This window comes from Lagopus muta, chromosome 1 (genome assembly GCF_023343835.1).
Source record: "Lagopus muta isolate bLagMut1 chromosome 1, bLagMut1 primary, whole genome shotgun sequence".
In the NCBI taxonomy this organism is placed as follows: Eukaryota; Metazoa; Chordata; class Aves; order Galliformes; family Phasianidae; genus Lagopus; species Lagopus muta.
This window is the reverse complement of record NC_064433.1, coordinates 152,652,374-152,671,372: the sequence shown is the minus strand read 5'-3', so window position 1 is coordinate 152,671,372 and position 18,999 is coordinate 152,652,374. Positions and strand designations below refer to the sequence as shown.

General features: G+C 36.0%; 1 protein-coding gene across 15 annotated transcripts in view; it reads right to left on the bottom strand.

Moving 5' to 3' along the window:
• The window catches only part of MYCBP2 (MYC binding protein 2), a 205,796-nt gene that overhangs the window by 96,133 nt on the left and 90,664 nt on the right, over positions 1-18,999 (bottom strand). For all 15 annotated transcript variants that reach the window (XM_048967518.1, XM_048967527.1, XM_048967539.1 and 12 more), the window contains 12 exons: positions 16,633-16,805; positions 15,440-15,565; positions 15,190-15,317; positions 13,339-13,430; positions 12,247-12,381; positions 12,078-12,161; positions 6,846-6,942; positions 5,242-5,434; positions 4,365-4,639; positions 3,201-3,422; positions 1,364-1,555; positions 18-224 (listed from right to left, as the gene is read on the bottom strand). In XM_048967518.1, the coding sequence (XP_048823475.1) occupies positions 18-224; positions 1,364-1,555; positions 3,201-3,422; positions 4,365-4,639; positions 5,242-5,434; positions 6,846-6,942; positions 12,078-12,161; positions 12,247-12,381; positions 13,339-13,430; positions 15,190-15,317; positions 15,440-15,565; positions 16,633-16,805 (1,924 nt within the window). The remainder of the gene's footprint in view (positions 1-17; positions 225-1,363; positions 1,556-3,200; positions 3,423-4,364; positions 4,640-5,241; positions 5,435-6,845; positions 6,943-12,077; positions 12,162-12,246; positions 12,382-13,338; positions 13,431-15,189; positions 15,318-15,439; positions 15,566-16,632; positions 16,806-18,999) is intronic.

Below are 18,999 nucleotides of genomic sequence, written 5' to 3'. Positions count from 1 at the left end.
TCAAATGCAGTACTTACATCATCAACTAATACTTCCAGCTCATATTCATGAATTCCCCCTCCACCATAAACAGAAAATCCTACTACAACGACACCAGCTTTGTCCACTGAGAAACATATTGCATCAGGAGATCCATTCCCAGTATTCCAGCTTCTTCCCTGACTTGTTTTAGTGAATCTGTTTGGAGTGGATTTGACAGAATGAAGAGAGTTCAGTCCATCAACCTATAGAAAATTAAATAAAAGCAGGAAAAGTTAACTGCTAAATACGAGACAACTTAAGAAAAAAAAAGTGAATTAAAATTTCAGATTTTCAACTGGATAAATTTCAAACCAACTCAGACATAAAGACATAAAAGATGCCACATATCAGCTTCTTTTTAATATTATCTCAAAAAGTAATACATACATTTTCTGATAATTATGAAATAGCGAGAGAGAACTAGAAATCTTATTTCTAAATTTTTCACATATTTTAACATATATAATATGAATCATCAAAAAACATAAAATTTAGCCATGCTCCAAGAAGAATAGTTGCATATTTCTGCCTTAAATATGGTCAAGACCAAGGGAGTAAAGAAACAGATCTTACATAATAATAAAAACATATTTAATCAATGCTATCAAAAGTAATGTACATTCTGTGGAAAAAAAAAAAATTGCTGATAGTACATAAACTGGTATGTGAGTTTAATAAAACTGAATAAATTCCTATCATTTAACAATATGATAGCTTCATACATAAGCATCTCTGGATTTTAAAAATTTAGACTCATTACCATTCTCAATTTTCCAATATAAAACAAATCAGCTGGAGGCAGTCTAGTGAAAGAATACATATATGCAGGAATTTGAAAAATTTATTATTTAATATTGAATATGTAAAGGACAATAATATTAAAGAGGATCAAGTGTATACAAGAGAAAGTTACACAACCCAAAAAGCAAATTCTGACCTGCAGTCAAAAGCAGGCAGTGCACATGGAGGACCCTATGATAAAATGAGAGGTAGAGAAACACTCTGAGATGTGGCACTGCCTCCAATGAGCTCTAAAACAATATATTTTGAGTGTGTGCTTGCATTGGTGTGCATGCAAAAAAGAAAAATACTCACTTTGTAAAAAAAAAAAATTAAAAAAATTACAGTACTCTTCAGCCATAATGAAGTAGCTATTTTTCAGCAGTATTCAACTAACAGTGAATATATATGCTTTCAAAAAACTTAGATGTCTGAAAGCTACTGAGAACAACTCCAATATCTCTGAAAGATATGTACATTGATAGAACCATTGTCACAGTCTGTACGACTTTCATAATATATCTGTTCAACGACTTCCAGGAATGAACTTAAGAAACTTTACCTCAGATCCTAAGGCTGATGCTGTAAGCTCACTCACAATACTAGCAAGCAACCCACAGGTATTAGAAACCAGATGTGAAGAGAAAAGTTCATTTTCTCGCCTAAGGGTGTTCCGGACTGGTAAAACAACAATGACCAACATCTTTTCCAGCACTTCCCGAAAGCTTGTCATCCCTGAAACATTTTCTTCACTCTGCACGATGAAGACAAAAATATTGTTTATTCTTTTAAAATTTGCTTTTTGTATATTACAAACATTAGGTAATTGAAGATTCAGTGACAGATTCAGTCTTGTGGGTAAAAAAAAATATCTAAATACTCTCAAGGCTATCACAGCATGTACTCCTTTAAAAAAAAAAAAACAAAAAACAACTAGATATTCTTAATTTCCAGAATGAACTGGCATTCACATTGTTTACTATCTAGGAAAAAATACCTAGGTGTCCTATCAGGAGGTAGTATTTCTTACAGCCCTCCCTGACATATGGAGTTTAAGCATTAAATACCTTACAGCTACCTACTGAGCTCTCCACACCATCATTTCTCCACTGTCTAAAAAGAAACTCAGAAGGTTTTCGGCTTTGTTGTTAGTGAAGAGAATTTCTGTGCAAACAAGAAAGACAAAGCCAAGGACAAGAAGCTAATAAAAACTGGTTTTCCATCCTGAACTAGTAATGTAAAATAAATCTAAGCTTAGGTACCTACTATCTCTTCTACCTAACAGTGATATCCACTTTTTTTCAGAACAGTTAACCATGAAAGTTATTCCCAACATGGAAAAATAAAGCTAGCTCTACTGATTGGAAACAAAGGTTTGTCTTTCTCACTATTTTATCTCCCACGAACACTCAACACTGTATGCACAGGGAAGTCAACAATCACATCATGCAAACCTGTATTGAGAGCCACACAGAACGCTTGATCTTTAGATGCTAAGAAAGAGCTGTATCTGAGATGAAAGTACTATCTTAGCATTTAACAGTTTGGGATAGATATTTTTTTCATTAACTTATGCACCTGCTGTCTATGTCCATGAAAATACTAAGCACAAAAATGGTCTGCAGAGAGATGTTACATGTGAGAGACATGGTCTCAGAAAAACAGCTCTGTTTTGAACTTACGTTTAGCTAAAGTCTTTATTTGCTCCACAGTTTTGTTATTAGCAAACTCAACTTTTATTTACCTTTCATGTATTAGTCACAGTTTTGTAAGACCTTAATCGTTCTTGTCTTCTAAATAGAATATTATTATCAAGCAGTCCCAGATCTTTTTCATCTTTACCCTTTATATTCCTGTATATCTTTTCTGAAATAGAAGATACTACAACTGCAAAATTACAGTGTTCAATATCTTTTTATCAGGATAATGTTGAAAACTATATGAACTGGACTTTCCTTGTCTAAACTGCTCACTGACTCATTTGAAGATTACAGTTTTTGAGACATGACTTTTTCTTATCAAAGATGTGTCCTCTTATTCTTCCTCAAAGCACTGGATCTATCTGCATACTCACTCCTGTGACCGTGTGCAAAAGCTGAGAAACTGTTGCAGGAAAGACTGTCCAATAGAAGACAATTCTGAACTATATTTCCCCTAGATTAACATTCAAAAATAAACAAGAAACATCTTTTTCTGAAACAAGAAAGAACTGTATGAAGTATTTCAGATCAAAAGATAAAAATTCACTAAAATACTGAGAACTCTTGAAAACAATTTTTTAAAAAAGAAAGCACTTAGGCAAATACAGTTTCATCCTTATTTAGTCAAAATTTGAATGTACATAACTTTTCTTTGTTGCAAAGTAAACACATTTTGAGATTTTTAAAGTATATCCTGACCTGACTCAGTTTTTCCATATGTGAAACTAAAAGGGGGAAACGATGGGCCAGAGCAGAGTCATTCTCAGTGCTGACTTGTTTGACCACTGATCGCAGCAATGCTTCTCCATCATAAGCAATTGGAAAGATAGAGGTCAGTTTTACTGACGTGTGGCAGAGAGCAGACATAACAGCAGCAAGAAGCCGACTACTGGAGGTTTTGAAATTTGCTTCCTGGATATCCTAAAAGCATAAAAAGAAATAATTAGAAAGGTACTGCTGTATTCAAAGTTAGTGAGGAAAAACAACTTTTGAAAGGAATTTTTCAGTTTTATAATAGTTATAAAATTATTTAAATAAACTATTTTATTTACTTATAGCTATCCTGCGAATTTTGTGTTAACTTCTCCTAATGAACTTTCATTTAGATCTTTCATATTGGAATAATTAACATTCATTGTCTACCATGTATTAAAATAATAAACCCATGAAAACTACTTCTGAAATTAAGAGACCCCTCAAAGTCTTCTTATAATTAATCAAAACTTAATTAGACTAATATGTTAAAGAACTGGTTTTTCCCTCTTGAGTTTTAATACAATAAATGGATTTTCAAGCCAAGAAACAAAGTATTTAGATATCATTGCAATCTATGCAAACAAACAACTAGAATGCTTAGACGTGGGATGATTGTTTGTAATTAGCAAGACAGTCAGAAAACCCTGCACATAGGATAATGATGCTAGTATCTCATCCACTATGCTGGATGAGAGCACAGTTGCAAAATTTAATAATGAGAAATTATTTAAGAAATTATTCAATTATTACTGATAAAATTGTATAAAAATATCATAAATATGCTTTTAATCAATGTGCAGCAACAGAAATCATACAGTAAGTGTGGACTACACACTGAAAAAGCAGCTGCTAATAGCTACAGTAGATTTTCTTCACTGTCCCAGAGAAAAAATCTTTTTGTAAAGGAGACACAAGTTTCTATTTGCTAAATCTGTAATCATCTTCTTTTTTTTCTTTTTTTTTTCTTTTTTTTTTTAACCATAGCAGAATTCAAACTGCAATTCAGGATAAACACTAAAAATGAATAATGAATTTAAATAGTGCTTAGATTATTTGAGCGTAAGAGCAATCTAAGTTGTAATATTCACTTGTGACATTTTAAAATACCTGGTCCAAACAATTCAGCAAGTCACAAAGACATGCCCACTGGAGAGATGGCGTTGGATAAAATGAATGAAAGCAAGCTGTAAAAGTATTATGGCATTCTTGAAGAACAGCTTCTAAAAGACTCAAGGGCTGACTGAGATATCCTTGAGGATCATTGTCCAACTTGACCATGCAATGATCAACTCCTTCAGATAGAATTTTTCTCAGCAAAGTCCTAGTTTTTCCAATGCAATCTGCCAGTTTACTGGTTTCTTCTACAACCGCCTTAGCTGTTGCTAGGTTACAAAAAGAAGAGCATTAATGTACGGCAAATGAACCATTTTCATATAAAATGCATATTGTACAAGCAAGTAATATAGCTAGAAATTAGCAACACTGATCAATCTATATTTAGAGAAGTTAATTTCACAAAGCAAAACAGCAAAGGGTGTTAAGGTATATCAAAGAAATTGGAACATCAGAAACTTGCAATTTTCCAGTTTTTCATAATACATACTGCATTTAAACATATGTACTGCTAAACTATAGGCATGAAAAACATTTAAAATTTAAATTGTATTCATTACCGAAGCAGCTACTATGCAGAGAAATGCAAAAAAATAAGAAACAAAATAGACAAAAAGATCCTATCAATTGTAACCAAAAATGGAAATACAAATGAGTTTCAATGCAAACATACGGTGATGGACAATTGTTAAGCAGTTAATTGCAAATATCCCATTTCTGACTGCAAACCTCTTAATTGCTCCAATAAAGATATCTGTACAAGCAATTTCATCCTACAGCACACTCTACAAGAATACTTTGATCAATTTTTCAATGCCCCACGCATTATTGTTTGCTAATAAATAAGAAACAAGTGAACTAAGAAGAATACCTGATATTGGATATATTTCACAGGTATAGACCCTCAGTAACCTCAGACAGCAAGTACCCACAAAACGCAACCTTTCTAGATCCAAAAGAGTAGCAGTATATTGGAATCCTTTCAGTCCACGAAGTTCTTCAACTCCTAGCACCAGCGTTGTCCAGCTCCAGTGAAGAATGCTCAATAAAGACTCAAAGCATTCCTATTTTAAAGGATATGGAAGGAAGACAGGTTTTGTATTAAAAAGAAAAGAAAACAACAAGAAGTGAACTTTCTGCAGCACAATGAACATGAGCTGACAGTATGCTGAACATAAGCCAACAGTGTGCCCAGGTGGCCAAGAGGGCTAATGGCATCCTGGCCTGCATTAGAAATAGTGTGGCCAGCAGGAGCTGGTGAGGCTGCACCTCAACTACTGTGTTCAGTTTTGGATCCGTCACTACAAAAAAGACATTGAGGTCCTGGAACACGTCCAGAGAAGGGCAACGAAACTGGTGAGGGGTCTGGAGCACAGATCTTATGAGGAGTGGCTGAGGGAGCTTGGAATGTTTAGTCTGGAGAAGAGGAGATTCAGAGGAGACCTCATTGCACTCTACAACTTCCTGAAGGGAGGCTGTGATGAGGAGGGATTTGGCCTCTTCTCCTGGAGAACAAACAGGACCTGAGGAAATGGCCGCAAGCTGTACCAGAAGAGGTTAAGATTAGACATAAGAAAAAACTTTTTCTCTCAGAGTGTGTTGGGCACTGGAATGGCCTGCCTAGGCAGGTGGTAGAGTCGCCATCCCCGGCACTGGCAGTGTTCAAGAGGCAGCTGTTCAATGAGGAGCTATGAGATATGGTTTACTTTGTGGTAGCAGTGGTAATGAGAAGACGGTTGGACTAGGTGATCTTACAGGTCCTTTCCAACCTTGTGATTCTATGATTCTACGATAATAAGATGAAAAGCAAAAATTATCTTTATCCAGGTTTGTGACTACAAACATCTACCGTACAAGACATAACATCTACTTGAGAACAAGAAGCCAGAGGAAGCAGAGAATACTTCATTATCATAGCTTCATAATCATAGAATGGTTTGGGTTGGAAAGGACCTTTGAGATCGTCTAGTTCCAACCCTTCTGCTAGAGATAGGGACACCTCCCTCTAGACCAGGTTGCTCAAAGTTCCATCTAGCCCAGCCTTGAATGCTTCCACAGGGATGGGGCACTCGCAGCCTCACTGAGCAACCTGTTCCAGTGTCTCATCACCCTCACAGTGAAGAATTTCTTTCTAATATCTAGTCTAAATATACCCTCTTCCAGTTTAAAGCCATTTCCTCTTGTTCTGTTGCTCTGAATTAAATTTTACTTGTTTAATCTGCACTGAATCATTGCAGATCAGTCAATGCCTATCTTAGCTTAGGCTTAACTTTAAGTCTGAAATCTTCAGAAAAAGTAAAAGGAAATCAACAATTGAACAAAAATAAAACACTGAAGTTCTTTATATTTCTGTATCCATATCTGTCATGATAAGTAAACAGAAAAAAAATCATAAATTACTTCCACATGTACACTTTCAGTTTTGTTAAGTATGAGTTGAAACGCAGGAAACCGAGGATTTTTGATAATACTCACCACTGAAACAGTTCTGGCAAAAGATCTCTTTAAAATATGAACAGGTTCACTGGTTTGCTGTTTTCCTTTGGATGCACTGCCATCGCTCGTTGGTAGCCTGGAAGAACAATTTGCAAATTGACCTGAATTCTGCACCAAGCTTTGTTCTTTGTATTTATGAAGTAGAATAATAATGGAAAAGAAGTTTAAAAGAATTATCTACAAATGTTCAATTTCAGTGTAATCTCCTCTAGACCTTCACCCTTTTAGAACAAAAAAATCAACTATCGGTTCAACTAGGAAAACTGTGACAACTGAGAATCAAGTTGAAGACCCACGTGAAATGTATGAAATTATATATTGTACTTCTTCAGACAACATTTTTAGAACCAGAAATGCCATTTCTCACAGAATGCTAGGTTTTAGTATGTGTAGGCTGCATATTCATTTTTATGTTGAGACATCTATGCATAACAGGCACTAAGAATTAAACTCAAAACTTTGTCTATGAGTATTTGTGAAGCGAAATATCAGTTCACATCTCCTGAAGGCAGATGGAAGTTTGTGCATATTTTATCCCTCCAACTTAGCTCAAACTGCAATCTAGAAAGACAAAACTTTATGTACCATAGAGAGGGAATGAAATATATTTTTTTCTTCAGGAGGGAAATCAACTTTTTATGTGAGTAGATAGTAATAGCACAATGCAGTATGATTCTAAACTAAAAGAGGGAAGATTTAAATTAGGTGTCAGGGAAATTTTTCACTGAGAGTGTGGTGAGGCACTGGCACAGGCTGCCCAGAGAAGTTGTGGATGCTCCTTCCCTGAAGATATTCAAGGCCACATTGAATGGGACCCTGGGCAGTCTAATCTAGTGCATGATTTAGTGATTGGCAATCCTGCCCACAACATGAATGTTGGAAGTAGAGATATCTTTGAGGCTCATTTTAACACAAGCTGCTCTTAGATTCTTCAAAACCAAAGAACAAAGAGGCAGCAAAGAAGTACAAACATCTGAAAAACTCTCATTTTTAATAAGAAAGTTTTTTCTCTCTGGATATTATAGCATCCCTAAATTGAATTTATTTTTAATTCTGTAGTGTACAGGATCTTGTTTGGAATCACTAAAACAATAAAGGCAGCACATGTTAATGCAGCACCAATCCTCTCATGCCACTTGTAACTCTTCAGCCATGGCCTTCCCTCAGAGGGCTCAAAATTTGCCTCTCTTTGGTTATAGCTGTCTCTCATAGAAATTAACCAACTGATTAATAGTTTGTGCAAGGGCTTTATGTGCATTAGTCAAAAAGAAACATTCCTTTGGAAAGAGAGGCACTGACTGATATAGAGCATTCATTTGGAAAAGTGAACTGCTCTGATAGGGAGCCTTGAAAAGGACACAGTGAAAAAAGACACAGCAGGAGAACTGTATATGTTTATGGTCCTATGACTTTAAATGTATAAGGATATATACATTTATATTTGTATCACATCATATTTGAGGAAATCTGAAAGATAAATTAATACAGTGAAAGAGTTCTTGCATTTTAAATCCAGCTTATATAATATTCATCACCAGAAGAATAAATTCGTGGAAACTAAGAGTAAAGCATTGCTAATTTTTGCTTTTCTGTTTCATGGAAGTAGTGCATGTGAAAAACTGTTGTCATGGTTCTATGGGTTTTTTTGTTTGTTTGTTTGTTTTTATTTTGGGTTTCAGTATTTCACATCAAAACATCATGTAGTGTACGGGGTATTAAAGTGTTAATGCACCAATCCCAGGTACCTATCCCTGTACATTACAGAAGTCACGGGATCTGGCCCTTCCGGGTGGGGGGGGAGGGGGCGCTCTCTCTTGCTGCCTTGCAGTGGGTGCTGGAGGGTGCTTTCCTAGCCGTTCCAAGCTTTTCAGGTTTGAATCGGTCCTGGGAATTCTCTCTCTCTCATCTTGTCTGATTTATTAATCCCAATTTCAATTAAATTGTATTACACTTTGTTATCTTGTATTCCAATATTATAGTAAAATAAGTTTTCCTCCATAGATTGTTGCTGCTTTATTTTCCTCCCTTCCTTCTTTCCCATTTCTGTGGGACTGGGGTGGGGGGGGAGGGCAGAGGCCTGTCACCCCTGTCACGGACATAGATTGATCTAGTCAACTCCGTGACAGATTTTTGGCGCCCAATGTGGGGCTCGCTACTTTTTAGCTTTTAGAACGAATCTCTTTTTTCTCTCTGCTCTTAGAGAGCTTCGTTAGGGAGCATTATCAGTAGTTCAGGTTTCTGTGCTGGAAAACCTGACCTTGAAAGATTAGGTGTACTGCCAGTGTTCTGGGATATTTGTAAACTTTGAGCACTACTTAGTCTGGGTAGTGCCTTTTTTTTCTTTTTTTTTCCTTTTTTTTTTCCCTCCTCTTGTTAGCTTCAATTCATTAACCCTTTTTTTTTAGCAAGCACCAGCAATGAACCCACTCGTTTTCCTGGGGGTGCTGGGTAAAGGATTAAAAGCAATGGTGTTACTCACAACCTACTGGCCAATAATCCATCTCACACTTGTGTGTTGTGGAATTGCATTCATATATAACTACCTAAGGGCACTGATGGAGACATCTATGTTTTACCTATTTGCATTGTGGTATGATTTGAATTTTGACATTTACATCCCAGAAGGAATGGCTAATTTCACAAACAGCTACATCCCAAATGGAGTAGCTAATTTTACAAACAACACGATGTTCAGACCAGTCTCCAGGTTTTCTTCTCGGTTTGTCAAATGTTTTTTGAATCCTGAATTAACAGTCATGTTGGTGTGCGTGTCATCAATTCTCCTGAATGTATTCCTATGCATTCGTAATAAGGGGAAGGAGTCTCTTCCAAAACTAGAGAATGATGACTGGCAGGGAATATGGAGAGGTTTAGGAAAGGTCTTAGAAGCATGGGGACCCACAGTGTCATGGGATTTTACTCTTGAACACCTGTGGGATTCTGAGAAACTAAGCCAGTATTTGAGTCAGGGACAATGCGGCTTACATAAATCTAAGGAGATCCAACTTATTTGGGGTTTGGCTTGTGCTTACCGTGCCCTATATAATACCATTCTGGAGAGAGAGGGTTTCCGAGCTGAGGTTCAAGCCAAAGGGGAAAATCCCCAAGTCAAATCTAATCAATCACAGGAGACACCAGTAACAATACCAGTTGCTCCTGTGGACGGCAAGAAATGGAAACGAGTGTCTTCGCGTCTTGAACGAAAAAGAGAAGAGGAGGAGGAGGTGGAGGAAGATCCAGGCGAGGGGCCCTCCTCAGAACCACCACCATCACGAAAGGCAAAAGGGAAAACTAAGACGTGCAGAAGAGAGTGATGAAGAGGAAGTCTCTATTAACTACTCGCCGGCCTCTAAAGATGACTGAAATCCAAGGTTCAAGAAAGGAGTTTACACGGCGCCTGAATGAAGCTCTTGTTTCCTGGTTGGTTTGCTGTTGGGACAGTGGGGCCCATAGCTTGTCTCTGGATGGTAATGAAGCTCGCCAACTAGGTGCCATTGCCAGAGATCCAGCTATTGATAGAGGAATTAGTTGATGTTTGGATGAGGCTGCCTCCCTCTGGGAACGAGTGTTAATGGCCATGAAGGAAAAGTATCCCTTCAAAAATGGCTTGAAGATTGCGATGAAAAAATGGGATACAGTTGAAAAGGGTATCCAGTATTTGAGGGAAATAGGCGTGGTGGAAATGTTGCATGACCCTAACTTTGTTCCTAACCAACCACACCAAAACCGCGACCCTGAAAAAGTGAGGACAATGCCTGAGATATGGCAGAAAATCGTAACAACAGCACCAGACAAATATGCCACGACACTAATGTCAGCGTGTGACAGATACCAGGAACAACAGAGAACGCCTTTAGTTTATGAATTAATTGTTACGCTCCAAAACTATGAACAATTGCTGTCCCCAATTCATGCTGCCGTTGCTGCTATTTCAAAAATGACGGAGCAAGTGTCTCAACTGATTAACCGTGACAAACCTGTAGCAGTATCAGAGACGCTTGATGAAGATCAGGATAATCAAATGAGTCTAGCGAAGGAGGTGAAGGAGATGATGAAATTCATGCAAGCCCACCTAACTAAAGACGATGAACCTTCCTTCTCACGTGCACCATCAAAAATCTCAGCTGTTAGAGGCAAACACTCTCTGGCTCAAATAAGGGATAATACACCACAAATTGCCTTATGGTATTACCTATGTGACCATGGAGAAGACATGAGGAAGTGGCATGGTGAACCTACTCCTGTACTACGAGCCCGGGTGAAAGAATTACAAAGCAGATCAACCACCAGTGCAGTTGCTCCAGTTACCACAGGTAATGAATAGAGGGGCCCTACCCTCAGTCGGGGGGGGAAAGGGATAATAGAGTTTATTGGACTGTGTGGATTCGATGGCCTGGCACATCAGAACCACTGAAATATAAGGCACTGGCGGACACTGGTGCACAGTGCACTCTGATGCCCTCGAGTCATGAGGGGACAGAATCAATCCATATTTCTGGAGTGACCGGGGGCTCTCAAGAATTGACTGTGTTGGAGGCTGAGATAAGCCTCACTGGTAAGAACTGGCAAAAACATCCTATTGTGATGGGCCCAGGGGCTCCATGTATACTAGGTATTGATTATCTCAGAAGGAAGCATTTCAAGGATCCTAAGGGGTATCGATGGGCCTTTGGAATAGCTGCTGTGGACACAGACAATATTAAGCAGCTGTCTGTTTTGCCTGGCCTGTCAGAAGATCCGTCTGTTGTGGGGCTGCTGCGAGTAAAAGAGCAACAGGTACCGACTGCTACAAAAACGGACATAGATTGATCTGGTCAACTCCGTGACAACTGTTTAACAGTATTCCACTCTAAAATTAATCCTACTAAGTGAAATACTTTCCAATTAGGAAAAAAAAAAGGAATGTTAGATGAAATGAGGCTCTAAAGAACTACGAGATTTCATTAAAGCCATTTGTTTCCTAATCAAAATCTCAGAACACAATATATAAAAATTTTAAAAATATATTAAAAAATAGAAATTAATGAAAAGCTACGAACAGATGTTGCTATAGTAATGGACTTACTACTTTCCTTTGAAACTGTTTCCCCTAAATTTTGAGGTACTTATCCTCTTAACTTTACACAATAATAATGTGATGAAACATGCTTACAAGGCAACTGTTCACAAAACATGTTGATAAATTGTTCTAAATAGAGGTCAAAACATTACCTGTACAGTAACTGTGGGATCTGCCCTGCATTAACATCTGTACCATTATTTGATTTCTTGGAACTTTTAAATTGAAAGACAACACTGAAAGAGGAAAAAACAGAGAAAACAATCATTCAAGTAATATGAGATCTCTCTTCAGAATTAAGAAATACAGAAAAAAAAATACCCATCATCTGTAGTAATAGAGGCCTGTCCATGAGATCCACAGTCACTGCTAGGTCCTGACACTCTTGCCCAGGCTACATACCACCAGCCAGCTTGTAGTAGTACTGGTTCATCAAACATCATTGCATATTTCTCTCTGAGAAGTAAATTTAAAGAAAAGATGTATCTGAATTAGTTTATAGATTAATCTTTAACAAATTATATTCTATTTATAAGAGAAAAATCAAGAAGTTTTTAATCTTAGGTATCTACTTACATTTGACATTTAACAGTATTTTGTTGAAAAACATAGTAAATTTTATTTTTTGTTTGTTTTAAATTCAGAAGGAATTGCAAATTCTTAAGTCTAGCATAGTCTGCATAGTCTCACATTTTTACACAATCAGTTATAAAGTACAATTCACTTTGAAAGATAAGGTTAATTTAAAATGTACAATAACCTAATTAAATTTATTACATAATACTATAAGTAACATATTCTTTATAAATTTAAAATTCATTTTCAGAAAATTACTTGTAAATTTTTTGTTAAATGGCAAGAATTTAGGCATAGATTCTCAGATACTGCTTGTGAACATTTAAGAAAGTATTAAGAAGTCTATTTAGGGGATCTTGGATTAGGGATTATTTACAGATAGTAAATTAGTTATGGATTATTTCAGTGGTAAATTCTTTCATATCTGGAAATGTAAATGCAGGCTAAACAAAAGTCAACCCATTCCATAAGCATAAAAACTTTAAAGCAATAACTTCTTCTTTCCAAATAAGCTGAAGCACCCCAACCCCTCTCGCTCGGTTATAATAATTTTATACTGCAGAAAGTTTAATGATGAATTGTTGAATAAAAATATCCATTTGCATCCTTATAATATGAGTATGTAAAAAAGCTGTTGCAACTTTTTATTTCAGTGAGGTATTTGGCATTTTGCTACTTATAATTAAGCAAAAAAAGCGTGTTGGTTAAAGTTTTAGTTTCCGGGCTTTAAGTGCTAATAAAATTGATCATCTCAGCCAACATTTAAATGATTTTTAAAAGTGTTTGACGGAAAAATGAATAATCAAATAGGTAAAAGTAAGTAAAGAAACATCTTACCTAGCAGCACAGTCATATGCTAAGACATCAGTTTCAGCAAGAAGGTCACCATCGGTCTCATGGTCTCCCCCATCTGGACCCAATTCAAACAACTGGAGTAACAGTAGAGTAACAAGAAAAAAAGAAAAAAAAAATATATATATATATATATATATAAAAAAATAAATATATGTCTCAGCTGTTAGAAAGCTAATAATATGCCACTTACTTCTTGTCATTCTGTAAACTGCGTACTACTACCTTTTTCCCTTCCCAAAAGCAATTGCTAGTTTCTATCACTGATAAGCAAATTCGCAACTAGAACTCATGATTTTGTAATGACATGAAGTATAAAAAAAACAGCAATTTACACTGTCTTCCCAGCCTTATGCCTATATATATTCTGATATAAGGTGTAGAAAATCCCTAAATCTTGCAGACAGGCTGAATACACTGCATCTAAAAAAGGAAAAAAAAAAAAAAAAAAAGTAAGCTTTTTAGCATGACATGTACAACTCCTCTGGAAAGGGGTAAATTGACTATTATTAAGTCAATAATCCCATAAACTGCCCATGGGTATGACAAAAAAAAAAAAAAAAAAGCAAAAAAAAAAACCAAAAACCTTTTACAAAAGAACACGGGCTTCTTATTCAGTCAAAAATCACTTCTACAACTTGAATAGTTTTGAGAAATTCTCACAGTACATGCCTGACTTCTCCTTTAAGCCCCTATTTTTAAAATGCAATTAACTGTTTTAGGACTGGATCTTATCTTGGCCATAAGCTAATCCTAGACAACAAGAAAAAAATTGAACAAATAATACAAGACTGGTCTGACAGGGTTACTACCTTTAGTATTTAAACATTAGTATAGTGACCAACTTTCTTTGCTTTCCTTAGTCATTTGCAATTCTCAGTGATTGTATTAAACACAGATTAGAATAAATTACAATTATTTATTTCAGACCTCCAGTTGTCTTATGCACATTACTGCTAACCACACACCAAACAAACACCTAAAACAAACTGCAGCCCTATCATCTGAAAACAGAAAACTCAATAATCTGCTAAATGACAAATAAATGATAACACTAAGATGTTTCTTATATACAGACTTTACATAAATCTCATACAGCTATTATCTCTTGTCTTTAAAACATTTTTCAAGGCGTTTCTGAAATTCCTATTAAATGCAGCAGCATTTATCAGAAATAAGATCTCTCCACTTATCACACTATCTTTACATGAATTTCTTTATTCAAAGACAGATTTATTTAGTTATTTAAATCAGTACACATGCTCCAGCCCTAACCATCTTTGTATATCACAAATAAACACAAACTAAGCATGCTACTTCAACTTCCTCTCAACGGAAAAATCCCAGCTGAGATCAGTCTGAGAAGGAAATGGCAAAGAAATGGAGAGAAGCAACAGTTCAGCTGGTGCCGAAGGAAATCCAGCTACTAAAAAAGCATTATTTTGTTTCTGAGAGGCAGCATCCTGACACAGGATGAGTTTCTAGTCAGACAACACAAAATTTCTGCAAATTTTGTGCGCATAGATCACAGAACCATTCTACCTACAGCCGTTATCAGCTCCTGGTACCAATAAGATGGCATAGCATTTAGTGAAGGTAAGAACAAGCCAGATCTTGACAATTAAAAATAGTAATTCAGAGTTCTCTACCTCATCCACCTGACTTGCTTAAATTTCATTCCTTCTCATTAAGAAGCCTGGTTCCAGTTGTATAAATAATGCTTTTAATATACAGTAAAGCACTAATTCATTAAGAAATAAAATGAATGATGTTTTCAGGTGGGATTTCTAAAGTTAGGAGACAAAAAAATTGTTTAAAAAAACCCCCAAACCTTACCTTTATTTTAGCAGTGTATTCACCCCTTCCTCCAAAAAGACCAAGACCACCTAACAAAATATCTGTATCAGCACAGAAACGGATAGCTTCTACTGAGTGGGCTGAATAACCCCAGCCACCTCCATGACCTGAATAAATAAATAAATAAATAAATAAATAAATAAATCATTAAACATATAGCTAGCCTGTCGTAATCTTATATTTCACAAGCTTGATTAATTTATGCTATAAGATGTTATTGTGTACATACTTTCAAATCTGTTAACAACACTATAGTCTTCTTTAGAATAAACTTTCATTACTGCTTGAGTCTCTTCTTCTGTATTTGCTATACCCATTTTTAAGTCCTGCATAGCAGCCAAAGTATCAAGACAACCTACAAGAAAGCAAAACCAAGAAATGCTCAAAACTTATTACTGCTGATTGCAATCAGTGAAATGGAAATTAATACTAGTTAAAAAGATTAAAGCAACCTAACTTCTTTGTCCCTAAACCACACAGAGGTACTACTGCATATTATTTTCACTTTGATTAAGTTAGCAGTCAGTGCTATCAAATCTAAAAATATTTTATAAGATTGACTTCATTCAATTTTTTCATATTCTTTTTTTAGAATGATCAAGAAACATGAATGTAGTTGTAAGTAAACTGCCAACAGCACTCTCATTTTTTAATTACTTGTTTTACTTTTACTTCCCATATTACCCAGGAAGAGTTGATGTAGTAACATAATAATGGGAAGATTTGAGAGCCCTCATAAAAAGCTTATTTTACACATGGCTACCTAAGAGACCTTATTCTGACTCAAACACAAATAATGCTGTCCTAACACAATTCACTACAACCACTGAGCAAGAAATGTAAAATCATTTTCAAAGCTATGCTTTGAAGCATTACATATGTTGCAGGTGGTCGACTTACACATGACCACTGCAGGATTATTTTTCATTTTGGTAGGCTTTTTTAGACTACAAAAAGAATTTACATTACTCTTAGTATCTTGCTGTACAAAGCTGCAAAAAGTAAATTCTAATAACAAATATTCAATTTATTTAATAATATGCATATTTAAGGGTGCATTTTTTCCTATATTTTGAAGACTGCAAATTAACCAAACAATATTGACTTTTTACTGTAACATCCAAGTATTTACATAGGAAGATTTCTAATTTTCTTCTCCTTACTTCTAGTAGTGATTTCCATCAGAACTATAAAATCATCTAACACCATTAAGATGGCAAAAAATAATTCTTTTCATTAAAATTAATAAATGTTAGGCTGATGATAAGTGTTAAGAGCAATGATGAAAGATTAAAAAAAAAAAAAAAAAAAGAAGAATTGACCCTATCGAAGTAAAAAAGCTGCTGGATTACAATTCATTTACACATTAAGTAATGTGTCCCTTTTATCTAAGCTTTTGACTTTTCAACTATAAATGTGTACCTAGAATGTGCAAAGCTGCATGAGATCTGGTGGTTAGAGCTTTGGAACATGTTGGCAGAGCAAGTTCTGGACTCAAAATACTACACCGGGATTGCATGTCTGGAGCTGAGGGAAGTCTGGAATCCGCAACTACGGCATTGTAGCTCCACAGTTCCCTAGCGTTTGGTCGAAACCTGGAGTAAGACAAAACAGTAAAATCTACTTAAAAACTAACTGATAATTGAATTTTATAACCTATTTAACGTGAAATGTAGATCTACTTGCACAAACTCCTAAAAGTGAACATCATTACATCAAATACATATACACTTTACTAGCTTAACACACCAGCAAATGGAGAGACCTAAAATGCTTACTGTACTTTAAGACAAACAATCATATTATGGGTTTACAGATATCAGAATATAGACATTTTTCAATCCTCATAAATATTAAAATGGTATAGTCTATTAAGCAGCATGAATTATTAGCAAAAAACTTTAGACATAGTGGCAGATGTGCCCAAGAATTATAAAGGTAACAACTACAAAGGTACTCTCTTTAAATAAGTTTTAAAAGATCTTGAGAAATACAAAATATTTTGCACTTTTTAAATGGTTAACATCACACTCCAGGTTTCTACAGGATTATTGAAAATGGCATCATAAACAAGAGAATACAAAGACTTTTCATACTACAGATTAACATGCAAAAAATGACATCTTTGATATCAGTATGTAAAAGGAAAATGCAGAAGACATGGCTGATGTATGAGAGGAAAATACATTTTCACTTGTTACGTTGCACCTAAAATGCAAAAAGAACTAAGTCGGTATAAGCAACCGAGAAGGAAAAAGTCATAAAGATGTCAGAGGATACCATGTATTCTTGCACCTGGGTCGAGGCAAGCCCCACTACCGATGCAAACTGAGGGATGAAAGAATGGAGTGCAGCCCTGCCAAAAAAGACCTGAGGCTACTGGGGGATGGGAAGCAAGGCATGAACCAGCTCTGTGCCCTTGCAGCCCAGAAAGTCATCTGTATCCGGGGCTGTATCAAAAGAAGCGTGGCCAGCAGGTTGAGGGAGGTGATCCTTCTCCTCTACTCTGTGCTGGTGAGGCCTCACCTGGAGTACTGTGTCCAGATGTAGAGTTCTATGCACATGAGAGACATAGACCTGTTGGAGCATGTCCAAAGGAAAGCCACAAAAAGGATCCATGGCATGGAACACTTCTCCTACGATGACAGGCTGAAAGAGCTGGGGCTGTTCAGCCTAGAGAAGAGAAGGCTGCAAGGTGACCTGATAGTGGCTTTTCAGTATGTAAAGGGAAACTAGAGGAAAGAAGGGGACAGACTCTTTAGCAGTGTCTGTGGTGACTGAACAAGGGTAAATAGTTTCAAGCTCAAACAGGGTAGATCTAGGGTAGATGTAAGGAAAAAAATCTTTTAAAGTGAGGGTGATGAGGCACTGGAACGGGTTACCTAGTGATGTGGTTGATGCCCTGTCCCTGGAGATTTTAAAGGCAAGGCTGAATCAGGCCCTGAGCAGCCTAATCTAGCTGTGGTGTCCTTCCTCACTGCAGGGGGGTTAAACTAGATGGCCTTCAGAAGACTCTTCCAACTCTAAGGATTCTGTGATTCTACGATTATTTAGGATTTAAATAATTAAGCAATACATAACTTTATAGACATATACAGATGCATATAAAGCCATGAAATGATTTACTCATTTCAATCACAATATTAACTTAAAAAAATACAGAACTGTGAAGAAAATCTTTAAAATTTATGCAGTCAAGAATGCTGTCTCTGTACAGAGAAAGTGTCCCCTTAATTTAAATCAGCATGAAAAAAATGGCTAGTAGTAATGGTAAATATATCAAATATTTTATCATTAATGAATATACTCATTAATGTCTCCTCTTTTGATTGCTTTAGTATTCTCTATTAAACAAGCATGGAATCTAACACAGAAATAAGTCTGCAGACTAACTAGAGACTTCAAGAGTCTATTCTTCACTTCAGTTAAGTCCCTAAGTCTTAGATTTAATTCTGAAGTCCCCAAATTTTTGCAAGATCTCAATCCACAAGGATTGAGAACAACACCTCAATCCACATTTACCCATAATTTCATCTTTAAGTTACTTTCTTATAATGTGAAATGTAAATTTGAGCTTCATCCAATATAATTTTACATAAAGCTGAGTGGTATCACCTGCCTTTTTCTTCCCTGAAACTTCCTGTCTTTCCCATGGCCAGGAATAACTCCAGCATTCACAAACCAATCTTTCATTCCATAACCAAGAGTCGTTACGGAAAATGAGTGCTACTCTTCCTTATTTCAAATCTGAGCATAATTTAAGTAAGAATGGGTGCCTAGATCATGAAT